The sequence below is a fragment of the Dendrobates tinctorius genome, unplaced genomic scaffold (assembly GCF_039654945.1).
Source record: "Dendrobates tinctorius isolate UK_male_01 unplaced genomic scaffold, ASM3965494v1 ptg000087l, whole genome shotgun sequence".
NCBI classification, from domain to species: domain Eukaryota; kingdom Metazoa; phylum Chordata; class Amphibia; order Anura; family Dendrobatidae; genus Dendrobates; species Dendrobates tinctorius.
Genome location: NW_027361755.1, coordinates 9,178,843 through 9,192,929, shown reverse-complemented (window position 1 = coordinate 9,192,929; position 14,087 = coordinate 9,178,843). Strand labels below are relative to the sequence as shown.

The window sequence follows — 14,087 nt, the reverse complement described above, 5'->3', positions numbered from 1 at the left end:
CCTTGTTTTCAGCAGCCTATCTTAAGATCATGTGCATGCATTAGTTGTGTGCTTTGCGTATGTCTTCGATCACATTCTTCTATATCAGAGCACTGCCATATAAACACTTGATGCACCATAATTACGACAGTGTAAGTACAACTGCCCACGTACATGCCACTGAGCACTGACAGCTGTCATGTCAGGCCAATAAGTGGGAGACTAACCGGAGAACTTCCCACATGGTTTTAGCAGTCTGTAGAGGATTAGACAGTAATCTAGTCATCTGAGGACTATCTAGTGTGAACATAGCTGCCTGAACTCTTTCCAACTCTGTTTTACGCTGCCAGTCCAGACATGAGAAGTCCTCCAAACTCCGGCTACCTGCACCATGACACATCTCTGCCAAGGGGGATGTACCTGTCACTAGAAAGAATTACACAAGGTAACAGAACACACCAGAAACAAATTATGCTTCACGTACATCATTCAAAGAGGTCTTAAAAAACATTTATTATCCAACCAGATTAAATATTATACCGGTCCCCTGAAATGATGAAAATCCACCTGCTCTATTTCACGTATAAAATAGTTATCAAAAATATTTCAGCAAATAACATTTTACAGTATCATCATTGTGGGCTGCAATACCATATAATGTGCCGTTTACCACGTGTTCACTGCCTAGTCCCTGTGATGTTATCATGCTGCCATGAGAATGGCACAGATCTAGAATAACAGAAGTCTTGTTGGTAGAACATGGAGAAGACAGTGCCACAAATCCAGCTATTAGCTATTGTTTTAGATGCACAGAACCAGAAAATCTCTATTAATACAAATCCCACTACATTTTGTATAAAAAATGAATCACGGTGGAAACTGCTCATGTTTTCACTTTTGTATGGTGTGGTTGGACAGAAATGATGATATCTCGGGCACTTTATAGCTTTCATTAGACTTGCATGTAATTGACTAAAATGGCAATGCAGTTATTGAGAAGCGGCCGGCTATAGACAGCCTCGTGTCTGTCCACGGCAACACTCAGGCAGACATCTGCTTATTGTTTCTTCACTGGACAGAATAGCACATATAAAACGGATCGGACGTATGACCCCGGCGGTAAGGGCCTTATCACACTCCGCACTTGGCAATGCTAGGTGTAACTGTAGACATACAGCTATATAGACATCATAACATGTCACACGTTTATATTCGGCTCTCCACACAGCCACGCCGCATCTACTAACCTAGTCACACTGATATTACATGGTAGTGAACCTTTCACAGCGGCCGACCTCACCATAACAACGCCAAATCTACGTCTTCTGGACGGGCCTCGTAACTCATCAGTCACAGCCTTGTAGATTGGTAAAAGCAAATCACCGTTACACGATCAACCATCACACAAGAATTTACAAGTCCAAAACTTTCCAAAGTTTCACATGACGGCAGCAAGACTGAGTGTTGTGATCGGGGTACCCTGGCTGCCATTATTCCCAGACCGGACTCACCCAATGCACAATACAAGCAAAGAAACAACACTATAACCGAGAAACAAACTGCAAGCTGGTACATGTCACACAGGGACATCTTGGCATGCTACAACATCTCCCAGGCATGCCAACCGAGATATTAGATGAGAAGTCCAGATTTGTCAGCATATTTCTAGCAGCTCTCATCACATTGGTTCCATATTCCACTCCAGTTGGGCCATAACCTGTCGCATGCCAGACCTGGAACTGCTTACAACTGGGCACTGGTAATAACTAATCCTCCGTCAATAGGTCCCCCAGCCTGAGCTTTTCTCATGTTCCAGTCTCATTTTTGGGCAGGAGGACTGAGCTGACCTTAATAAGGGGTACGTGAGGTCTCCAGAGGAGAGTAACAGTGGGAAGGAAGTTAAAAGAGTTCACTGAGACATGAAGATTAATGGGGGGAGAAGAGACCCTACAAGATGGGGAGCTGGGAACAAGTGACTGCTCCAGATAAATAGCAGGCAGCTAGGTCATTCCAGGAGGCCCCACGTACTACCCCTAGTATCATCGCCCCTAGTATCATCGCCCTTTCTAACTGTCCCCCACATCACACTACTGCCCAGCAGCAGCACAGCCCTCTTCACCACTGCCAGTCATTACCACCAACCCTCACTATCACTGCGCCAATTACTTCACCCAACACTACCCCCACTATTACACCTCCTCACTACTACTGCCCCCACTATTACACCTCCTCACTACTACTGCCCCCACTATTACACCTCCTCACTACTACTGCCCCCACTATTACACCTCCTCACTACTACTGCCCCCACTATTACACCTCCTCACTACTACTGCCCCCACTATTACACCTCCTCACTACTACTGCCCCCACTATTACACCTCCTCACTACTACTGCCCCCACTATTACACCTCCTCACTACTACTGCCCCCACTATTACACCTCCTCACTACTACTGCCCCCACTATTACACCTCCTCACTACTACTGCCCCCACTATTACACCTCCTCACTACTACTGCCCCCACTATTACACCTCCTCACTACTACTGCCCCCACTATTACACCTCCTCACTACTACTGCCCCCACTATAACACCTCCACACTACTACTGCCCCCACTATAACACCTCCACACTACTACTGCCCCCACTATAACACCTCCACACTACTACTGCCCCCACTATTACACCTCCTCACTTCTACTGCCCCCACTATTACACCTCCTCACTACTACTGCCCCCACTATTACACCTCCTCACTACTACTGCCCCCACTATTACACCTCCTCACTACTACTGCCCCCACTATTACACCTCCTCACTACTACTGCCCCCACTATTACACCTCCTCACTACTACTGCCCCCACTATTACACCTCCTCACTACTACTGCCCCCACCATTACACCTCCTCACTACTACTGCCCCCACCATTACACCTCCTCACTACTACTGCCCCCACCATTACACCTCCTCACTATTACTGCCCCCACCATTACACCTCCTCACTACTACTGCCCCCACCATTACACCTCCTCACTACTACTGCCCCCACCATTACACCTCCTCACTATTACTGCCCCCACTATTACACCTCCTCACTACTACTGCCCCCACCATTACACCTCCTCACTACTACTGCCCTCACCATTACACCTCCTCACTACTACTGCCCCCACCATTACACCTCCTCACTACTACTGCCCTCACTATTACACCTCCTCACTACTACTGCCCCCACTATTACACCTCCTCACTACTACTGCCCCCACTATTACACCTCCTCACTACTACTGCCCCCACTATTACACCTCCTCACTACTACTGCCCCCACCATTACACCTCCTCACTACTACTGCCCCCACCATTACACCTCCTCACTACTACTGCCCCCACCATTACACCTCCTCACTACTACTGCCCCCACCATTGCTGCCCCGTATGACCCCACACCATACCGACCTCTCATCCAGTCCACCACTTGCCCCGGCGTCCACTTGGTGACAGGTTCCATGATGTGGCCGTGCGCCTCCAGCGCCAGTAATGGTGTCTCCCCCGGATGACCGCTGACGGCAGGGCTCCTCCGGGCTAACACATCCCCGTCGTGCCTCACGTTCCCATCGCTCATTCCCCCGGCCTCAGCTCATAGCCGGCCGCTGACAGACATGGCTCCAGCTGGTCCCTGTACTGTGAGTGCGCAGAGGAAGCAGCGCTCAGTGCCAGGCTCCCCGCTCACTCCCCTCCTAGCTCCAGCCCGCGTCCTCCTCCATCCTGCTGTGCCTCCTCCCCTTATTAGGCGAACCTCCCAAACTTCCCATGCCCGGGCCTCTCGTCGCCCCTTTGTCACCCGGTCCCTCCCTCTGGAGGCTCATTGTCCTTTCTTTCACACGCACGGCCCTCCCACACTGCAAACAGTGGAGCGCTGCGCTCACGCCTCATACCTCAGCCCCTTGTGTGGTGCCATGTCTGCCATTGTTCGGTGTGGGCTTCTGTGCACAATCACCTGGCAGACATGGAGGGTACAGTACTGCACAGAGATGAAGGTGCACGCGAACCAAGGAACCTGTCCTGTGGTGTCACCAGACACACGGCCATACTTACCAGGTGTCTCTTCAAAAAACATCATCACTAGTCAAAATAGAAGCTATGGCCAGTCAGAACCTGTGCGTACCATCCTGTGCCTGCTGGTAATGCCCAGCCCTCCACCATGGCCAAGCACATGAAGCTATGGCCAGCCAGAACCTGTGCATACCATTCTGGCCTGCTGGTAATGCCCAGCCCTCCGCCATGGCCAAGCACATGATTCTATGGCCAGCCAGAACCTGTGTGTACCATCCTGTGCCTGCTGGTACTGCCCAGCCCTCTGCCATGGCCAAGCACATGATTCTATGGCCAGCCAGAACCTGTGTGTACCATCCTGTGCCTGCTGGTAATGCCCAGCCCTCTGGCATGGCCAAGCACATGATTCTATGGCCAGCCAGAACCTGTGTGTACCATCCTGTGTCTGCTGGTAATGCTCAGCCCTCCGCCATGGCCAAGCACATGAAGCTATGGCCAGCCAGAACCTGTGTGTACCATCCTGTGTCTGCTGGTAATGCTCAGCCCTCCGCCATGGCCAAGCACATGAAGCTATGGCCAGCCAGAACCTGTGTGTACCATCCTGTGCCTGCTGGTAATGCCCAGCCTTCCGCCATGGCCAAGCACATGAAGCTATGGCCAGCCAGAACCTGTGCGTACCATCCTGTGCCTGCTGGTAATGCCCAGCCCTCCGCCATGGCCAAGCACATGAAGCTATGGCCAGCCAGAACCTGTGCGTACCATCCTGTGCCTGCTGGTAATGCGCAGCCCTCCGCCATGGCCAAGCACATGAAGCTATGGGCAGCCAGAACCTGTGCGTACCATCCTGTGCCTGCTGGTAATGCCCAGCCCTCCGCCAGGGCCAAGCACATGAAGCTATGGCCAGCCAGAACCTGTGCGTACCATCCTGTGCCTGCTGGTAATGCCCAGCCCTCCGCCAGGGCCAAGCACATGAAGCTATGGCCAGCCAGAACCTGTGCGTACCATCCTGTGCCTGCTGGTAATGCGCAGCCTTCCGCCATGGCCAAGCACATGAAGCTATGGCCAGCCAGAACCTGTGTGTACCATCCTGTGCCTGCTGGTAATGCCCAGCCCTCCGCCATGGCCAAGCACATGAAGCTATGGCCAGCCAGAACCTGTGTGTACCATCCTGTGCCTGCTGGTAATGCCCAGCCCTCCGCCATGGCCAAGCACATGAAGCTATGGCCAGCCAGAACCTGTGTGTACCATCCTGTGCCTGCTGGTAATGCGCAGCCTTCCGCCATGGCCAAGCACATGAAGCTATGGCCAGCCAGAACCTGTGCGTACCATCCTGTGCCTGCTGGTAATGCCCAGCCCTCTGCCAGGGCCAAGCACATGAAGCTATGGCCAGCCAGAACCTGTGTGTACCATTCTGTGCCTGCTGGTAATGCCCAGCCTTCCGCCATGGCCAAGCACATGAAGCTATGGCCAGCCAGAACCTGTGTGTACCATCCTGTGCCTGCTGGTAATGCCCAGCCTTCCGACATGGCCAAGCACATGAAGCTATGGCCAGCCAGAACCTGTGTGTACCATCCTGTGCCTGCTGGTAATGCCCAGCCTTCCGCCATGGCCAAGCACATGAAGCTATGGCCAGCCAGAACCTGTGTGTACCATCCTGTGCCTGCTGGTAATGCCCAGCCCTCCGCCATGGCCAAGCACATGAAGATATGGCCAGCCAGAACCTGTGTGTACCATCCTGTGCCTGCTGGTAATGCCCAGCCTTCCGCCATGGCCAAGCACATGAAGCTATGGCCAGCCAGAACCTGTGTGTACCATCCTGTGCCTGCTGGTAATGCCCAGCCTTCCGCCATGGCCAAGCACATGAAGCTATGGCCAGCCAGAACCTGTGTGTACCATCCTGTGCCTGCTGGTAATGCCCAGCCTTCCGCCATGGCCAAGCACATGAAGCTATGGCCAGCCAGAACCTGTGTGTACCATCCTGTGCCTGCTGGTAATGCCCAGCCTTCCGCCATGGCCAAGCACATGAAGCTATGGCCAGCCAGAACCTGTGTGTACCATCCTGTGCCTGCTGGTAATGCCCAGCCTTCCGCCATGGCCAAGCACATGAAACTATGGCCAGCCAGAACCTGTGTGTACCATTCTGTGCCTGCTAGTAATGCCCAGCCCTCCGCCAGGGCGAAGCACATGAATCTGTGGCCAGCCAGAACCTGTGCGTACCATTCTGTGCCTGCTGGTAATGCCCAGCCCTCCGCCATGGCCAAGCACATGATTCTATGGCCAGCCAGAACCTGTGTGTAACATTCTGTGCCTGCTGGTAATGCGCAGCCCTCCGCCATGGCCAAGCACATGAAGCTATGGCCAGCCAGAACCTGTGTGTACCATCCTGTGCCTGCTGGTAATGCCCAGCCTTCCGCCATGGCCAAGCACATGAAGCTATGGCCAGCCAGAACCTGTGTGTACCATCCTGTGCCTGCTGGTAATGCCCAGCCTTACGCCATGGCCAAGCACATGAAGCTATGGCCAGCCAGAACGTGTGTACCATCCTGTGCCTGCTGGTAATGCCCAGCCTTCCGCCATGGCCAAGCACATGAAGCTATGGCCAGCCAGAACCTGTGTGTACCATCCTGTGCCTGCTGGTAATGCCCAGCCTTCCACCATGGCCAAGCACATGAAGCTATGGCCAGCCAGAACTTGTGTGTACCATCCTGTGCCTGCTGGTAATGCCCAGCCTTCCGCCATGGCCAAGCACATGAAGCTATGGCCAGCCAGAACCTGTGTGTACCATCCTGTGCCTGCTGGTAATGCCCAGCCTTCCGCCATGGCCAAGCACATGAAGCTATGGCCAGCCAGAACCTGTGTGTACCATCCTGTGCCTGCTGGTAATGCCCAGCCTTCCGCCATGGCCAAGCACATGAAGCTATGGCCAGCCAGAACCTGTGTGTACCATCCTGTGCCTGCTGGTAATGCGCAGCCCTCCGCCATGGCCAAGCACATGAAGCTATGGCCAGCCAGAACCTGTGCGTACCGTCCTGTGCCTGCTGGTAATGCCCAGCCCTCCACCATGGCCAAGCACATGAAGCTATGGCCAGCCAGAACCTGTGCGTACCATTCTGTGCCTGCTGGTAATGCCCAGCCCTCCGCCATGGCCAAGCACATGATTCTATGGCCAGCCAGAACCTGTGTGTACCATCCTGTGCCTGCTGGTACTGCCCAGCCCTCTGCCATGGCCAAGCACATGATTCTATGGCCAGCCAGAACCTGTGTGTACCATCCTGTGCCTGCTGGTAATGCCCAGCCCTCTGCCATGGCCAAGCACATGATTCTATGGCCAGCCAGAACCTGTGTGTACCATCCTGTGCCTGCTGGTACTGCCCAGCCCTCTGCCATGGCCAAGCACATGATTCTATGGCCAGCCAGAACCTGTGTGTACCATCCTGTGCCTGCTGGTAATGCCCAGCCCTCTGCCATGGCCAAGCACATGATTCTATGGCCAGCCAGAACCTGTGTGTACCATCCTGTGTCTGCTGGTAATGCTCAGCCCTCCGCCATGGCCAAGCACATGAAGCTATGGCCAGCCAGAACCTGTGTGTACCATCCTGTGCCTGCTGGTAATGCCCAGCCCTCCGCCATGGCCAAGCACATGAAGCTATGGCCAGCCAGAACCTGTGCGTACCATCCTGTGCCTGCTGGTAATGCCCAGCCCTCCGCCATGGCCAAGCACATGAAGCTATGGCCAGCCAGAACCTGTGCGTACCATCTTGTGCCTGCTGGTAATGCGCAGCCCTCCGCCATGGCCAAGCACATGAAGCTATGGCCAGCCAGAACCTGTGCGTACCATCCTGTGCCTGCTGGTAATGCCCAGCCCTCCGCCAGGGCCAAGCACATGAAGCTATGGCCAGCCAGAACCTGTGCGTACCATCCTGTGCCTGCTGGTAATGCCCAGCCCTCCGCCAGGGCCAAGCACATCAAGCTATGGCCAGCCAGAACCTGTGCGTACCATCCTGTGCCTGCTGGTAATGCGCAGCCTTCCGCCATGGCCAAGCACATGAAGCTATGGCCAGCCAGAACCTGTGTGTACCATCCTGTGCCTGCTGGTAATGCCCAGCCCTCCGCCATGGCCAAGCACATGAAGCTATGGCCAGCCAGAACCTGTGTGTACCATCCTGTGCCTGCTGGTAATGCCCAGCCCTCCGCCATGGCCAAGCACATGAAGCTATGGCCAGCCAGAACCTGTGTGTACCATCCTGTGCCTGCTGGTAATGCGCAGCCTTCCGCCATGGCCAAGCACATGAAGCTATGGCCAGCCAGAACCTGTGCGTACCATCCTGTGCCTGCTGGTAATGCCCAGCCCTCTGCCAGGGCCAAGCACATGAAGCTATGGCCAGCCAGAACCTGTGTGTACCATTCTGTGCCTGCTGGTAATGCCCAGCTTTCCGCCATGGCCAAGCACATGAAGCTATGGCCAGCCAGAACCTGTGTGTACCATCCTGTGCCTGCTGGTAATGCCCAGCCTTCCGACATGGCCAAGCACATGAAGCTATGGCCAGCCAGAACCTGTGTGTACCATCCTGTGCCTGCTGGTAATGCCCAGCCTTCCGCCATGGCCAAGCACATGAAGCTATGGCCAGCCAGAACCTGTGTGTACCATCCTGTGCCTGCTGGTAATGCCCAGCCCTCCGCCATGGCCAAGCACATGAAGCTATGGGCAGCCAGAACCTGTGTGTACCATCCTGTGCCTGCTGGTAATGCCCAGCCTTCCGCCATGGCCAAGCACATGAAGCTATGGCTAGCCAGAACCTGTGTGTACCATCCTGTGCCTGCTGGTAATGCCCAGCCTTCCGCCATGGCCAAGCACATGAAGCTATGGCCAGCCAGAACCTGTGTGTACCATCCTGTGCCTGCTGGTAATGCCCAGCCTTCCGCCATGGTCAAGCACATGAAGCTATGGCCAGCCAGAACCTGTGTGTACCATTCTGTGCCTGATAGTAATGCCCAGCCCTCCGCCAGGGCGAAGCACATGAATCTGTGGCCAGCCAGAACCTGTGCGTACCATTCTGTGCCTGCTGGTAATGCCCAGCCCTCCGCCATGGCCAAGCACATGATTCTATGGCCAGCCAGAACCTGTGTGTAACATTCTGTGCCTGCTGGTAATGCGCAGCCCTCCGCCATGGCCAAGCACATGAAGCTATGGCCAGCCAGAACCTGTGTGTACCATCCTGTGCCTGCTGGTAATGCCCAGCCTTCCGCCATGGCCAAGCACATGAAGCTATGGCCAGCCAGAACCTGTGTGTACCATCCTGTGCCTGCTGGTAATGCCCAGCCTTCCGCCATGGCCAAGCACATGAAGCTATGGCCAGCCAGAACCTGTGTGTACCATCCTGTGCCTGCTGGTAAGGCCCAGCCTTCCGCCATGGCCAAGCACATGAAGCTATGGCCAGCCAGAACCTGTGTGTACCATCCTGTGCCTGCTGGTAATGCCCAGCCTTCCGCCATGGCCAAGCACATGAAGCTATGGCCAGCCAGAACCTGTGTGTACCATCCTGTGCCTGCTGGTAATGCCCAACCTTCCGCCATGGCCAAGCACATGAAGCTATGGCCAGCCAGAACCTGTGTGTACCATCCTGTGCCTGCTGGTAATGCCCAGCCTTCCGACATGGCCAAGCACATGAAGCTATGGCCAGCCAGAACCTGTGTGTACCATCCTGTGCCTGCTGGTAATGCTCAGCCCTCCGCCATGGCCAAGCACATGAAGCTATGGCCAGCCAGAACCTGTGTGTACCATCCTGTGCCTGCTGGTAATGCCCAGCCCTCTGCCAGGGCCAAGCACATGAAGCTATGGCCAGCCAGAAACTGTGCGTACCATTCTGTGCCTGCTGGTAATGCCCAGCCCTCCGCCATGGCCAAGCACATGATTCTATGGCCAGCCAGAACCTGTGTGTAACATTCTGTGCCTGCTGGTAATGCGCAGCCCTCCGCCATGGCCAAGCACATGAAGCTATGGCCAGCCAGAACCTGTGTGTACCATCCTGTGCCTGCTGGTAATGCCCAGCCTTCCGCCATGGCCAAGCACATGAAGCTATGGCCAGCCAGAACCTGTGTGTACCATCCTGTGCCTGCTGGTAATGCCCAGCCTTCCGCCATGGCCAAGCACATGGAGCTATGGCCAGCCAGAACCTGTGTGTACCATCCTGTGCCTGCTGGTAATGCCCAGCCTTCCGCCATGGCCAAGCACATGAAGCTATGGCCAGCCAGAACCTGTGTGTACCATCCTGTGCCTGCTGGTAATGCCCAGCCCTCTGCCAGGGCCAAGCTCATGAAGCTATGGCCAGCCAGAACCTGTGCGTACCATTCTGTGCCTGCTGGTAATGCTCAGCCCTCCGCCATGGCCAAGCACATGAAGCTATGGCCAGCCAGAACCTGTGCGTACCATTCTGTGCCTGCTGGTAATGCCCAGCCCTCCGCCAGGGCGAAGCACATGAATCTGTGGCCAGCCAGAACCTGTGCGTACCATTCTGTGCCTGCTGGTAATGCCCAGCCCTCCGCCATGGCCAAGCACATGATTCTATGGCCAGCCAGAACCTGTGTGTAACATTCTGTGCCTGCTGGTAATGCCCAGCCCTCTGCCAGGGCCAAGCACATGAAGCTATGGCCAGCCAGAACCTGTGCGTACCATTCTGTGCCTGCTGGTAATGCTCAGCCCTCCGCCATGGCCAAGCACATGAAGCTATGGCAAGCCAGAACCTGTGCGTACCATTCTGTGCCTGCTGGTAATGCTCAGCCCTCCGCCATGGCCAAGCACATGATTCTATGGCCAGCCAGAACCTGTGTGTACCATCCTGTGCCTGCTGGTAATGGTCAGCCATCTGCCATGGCCAAGCACATGAAGCTATGGCCAGCCAGAACCTGTGTGTACCATCCTGTGCCTGCTGGTAATGCCCAGCCTTCCGCCATGGCCAAGCACATGAAGCTATGGCCAGCCAGAACCTGTGCGTACCATCCTGTGCCTGCTGGTAATGCCCAGCCTTCCACCATGGCCAAGCACATGAAGCTATGGCAAGCCAGAACCTGTGTGTACCATCCTGTGCCTGCTGGTAATGCCCAGCCTTCCGCCATGGCCAAGCACATGAAGCTATGGCCAGCCAGAACCTGTGTGTACCATCCTGTGCCTGCTGGTAATGCCCAGCCTTCCGCCATGGCCAAGCACATGAAGCTATGGCCAGCCAGAACCTGTGCGTACCATCCTGTGCCTGCTGGTAATGCCCAGCCTTCCGCCATGGCCAAGCACATGAAGCTATGGCCAGCCAGAACCTGTGTGTACCATCCTGTGCCTGCTGGTAATGCCCAGCCCTCCGCTATGGCCAAGCACATGATTCTATGGCCAGCCAGAACCTGTGCGTACCATCCTGTGCCTGCTGGTAATGCCCAGCCTTCCGCCATGGCCAAGCACATGAAGCTATGGCAAGCCAGAACCTGTGTGTACCATCCTGTGCCTGCTGGTAATGCCCAGCCTTCCGCCATGGCCAAGCACATGAAGCTATGGCCAGCCAGAACCTGTGTGTACCATCCTGTGCCTGCTGGTAATGCCCAGCCCTCTGCCAGGGCCAAGCTCATGAAGCTATGGCCAGCCAGAACCTGTGCGTACCATTCTGTGCCTGCTGGTAATGCTCAGCCCTCCGCCATGGCCAAGCACATGAAGCTATGGCCAGCCAGAACCTGTGCGTACCATTCTGTGCCTGCTGGTAATGCCCAGCCCTCCGCCAGGGCGAAGCACATGAATCTGTGGCCAGCCAGAACCTGTGCGTACCATTCTGTGCCTGCTGGTAATGCCCAGCCCTCCGCCATGGCCAAGCACATGATTCTATGGCCAGCCAGAACCTGTGTGTAACATTCTGTGCCTGCTGGCAATGCCCAGCCCTCTGCCAGGGCCAAGCACATGAAGCTATGGCCAGCCAGAACCTGTGCGTACCATTCTGTGCCTGCTGGTAATGCTCAGCCCTCCGCCATGGCCAAGCACATGAAGCTATGGCAAGCCAGAACCTGTGCGTACCATTCTGTGCCTGCTGGTAATGCTGAGCCCTCCGCCATGGCCAAGCACATGATTCTATGGCCAGCCAGAACCTGTGTGTACCATCCTGTGCCTGCTGGTAATGGTCAGCCATCTGCCATGGCCAAGCACATGAAGCTATGGCCAGCCAGAACCTGTGTGTACCATCCTGTGCCTGCTGGTAATGCCCAGCCTTCCGCCATGGCCAAGCACATAAAGCTATGGCCAGCCAGAACCTGTGCGTACCATCCTGTGCCTGCTGGTAATGCCCAGCCTTCCGCCATGGCCAAGCACATGAAGCTATGGCCAGCCAGAACCTGTGTGTACCATCCTGTGCCTGCTGGTAATGCCCAGCCTTCCGCCATGGCCAAGCACATGAAGCTATGGCCAGCCAGAACCTGTGTGTACCATCCTGTGCCTGCTGGTAATGCCCAGCCCTCCGCCATGGCCAAGCACATGAAGCTATGGCCAGCCAGAACCTGTGTGTACCATCCTGTGCCTGCTGGTAATGCCCAGCCTTCCGCCATGGCCAAGCACATGAAGCTATGGCCAGCCAGAACCTGTGTGTACCATCCTGTGCCTGCTGGTAATGCCCAGCCTTCCGCCATGGCCAAGCACATGAAGCTATGGCCAGCCAGAACCTGTGTGTACCATCCTGTGCCTGCTGGTAATGCCCAGCCTTCCGCCATGGCCAAGCACATGAAGCTATGGCCAGCCAGAACCTGTGTGTACCATCCTGTGCCTGCTGGTAATGCCCAGCCTTCCGCCATGGCCAAGCACATGAAGCTATGGCCAGCCAGAACCTGTGTGTACCATCCTGTGCCTGCTGGTAATGCCCAGCCTTCCGCCATGGCCAAGCACATGAAGCTATGGCCAGCCAGAACCTGTGTGTACCATTCTGTGCCTGCTAGTAATGCCCAGCCCTCCGCCAGGGCGAAGCACATGAATCTGTGGCCAGCCAGAACCTGTGCGCACCATTCTGTGCCTGCTGGTAATGCCCAGCCCTCCGCCATGGCCAAGCACATGATTCTATGGCCAGCCAGAACCTGTGCGTAACATTCTGTGCCTGCTGGTAATGCGCAGCCCTCCGCCATGGCCAAGCACATGAAGCTATGGCCAGCCAGAACCTGTGTGTACCATCCTGTGCCTGCTGGTAATGCCCAGCCTTCCGCCATGGCCAAGCACATGAAGCTATGGCCAGCCAGAACCTGTGTGTACCATCCTGTGCCTGCTGGTAATGCCCAGCCTTCCGCCATGGCCAAGCACATGAAGCTATGGCCAGCCAGAACCTGTGTGTACCATCCTGTGCCTGCTGGTAATGCCCAGCCTTCCGCCATGGCCAAGCACATGAAGCTATGGCCAGCCAGAACCTGTGTGTACCATCCTGTGCCTGCTGGTAATGCCCAGCCTTCCGCCATGGCCAAGCACATGAAGCTATGGCCAGCCAGAACCTGTGTGTACCATCCTGTGCCTGCTGGTAATGCCCAGCCTTCCGCCATGGCCAAGCACATGAAGCTATGGCCAGCCAGAACCTGTGTGTACCATCCTGTGCCTGCTGGTAATGCCCAGCCTTCCGCCATGGCCAAGCACATGAAGCTATGGCCAGCCAGAACCTGTGTGTACCATCCTGTGCCTGCTGGTAATGCCCAGCCTTCCGCCATGGCCAAGCACATGAAGCTATGGCCAGCCAGAACCTGTGTGTACCATCCTGTGCCTGCTGGTAATGCCCAGCCCTCTGCCAGGGCCAAGCACATGAAGCTATGGCCAGCCAGAACCTGTGCGTACCATTCTGTGCCTGCTGGTAATGCTCAGCCCTCCGCCATGGCCAAGCACATGAAGCTATGGCCAGCCAGAACCTGTGCGTACCATTCTGTGCCTGCTAGTAATGCCCAGCCCTTCGCCAGGGCGAAGCACATGAATCTGTGGCCAGCCAGAACCTGTGCGTACCATTCTGTGCCTGCTGGTAATGCCCAGCCCTCCGCCATGGCCAAGCACATGATTCTAT

The 14,087-nt window shown here is 55.7% G+C and overlaps 1 protein-coding gene across 1 annotated transcript in view; it reads right to left on the bottom strand.

Moving 5' to 3' along the window:
• Positions 1–3,794, bottom strand: part of CNKSR3 (CNKSR family member 3) — a 180,292-nt gene extending 176,498 nt beyond the window's left edge. The window contains exon 1 of the mRNA XM_073585731.1: positions 3,442–3,794. Within this exon, the coding sequence (XP_073441832.1) occupies positions 3,442–3,607 (166 nt within the window). The 5' untranslated portion in view covers positions 3,608–3,794. The remainder of the gene's footprint in view (positions 1–3,441) is intronic.
• Between the last annotated feature and the right edge of the window lie 10,293 nt (positions 3,795–14,087).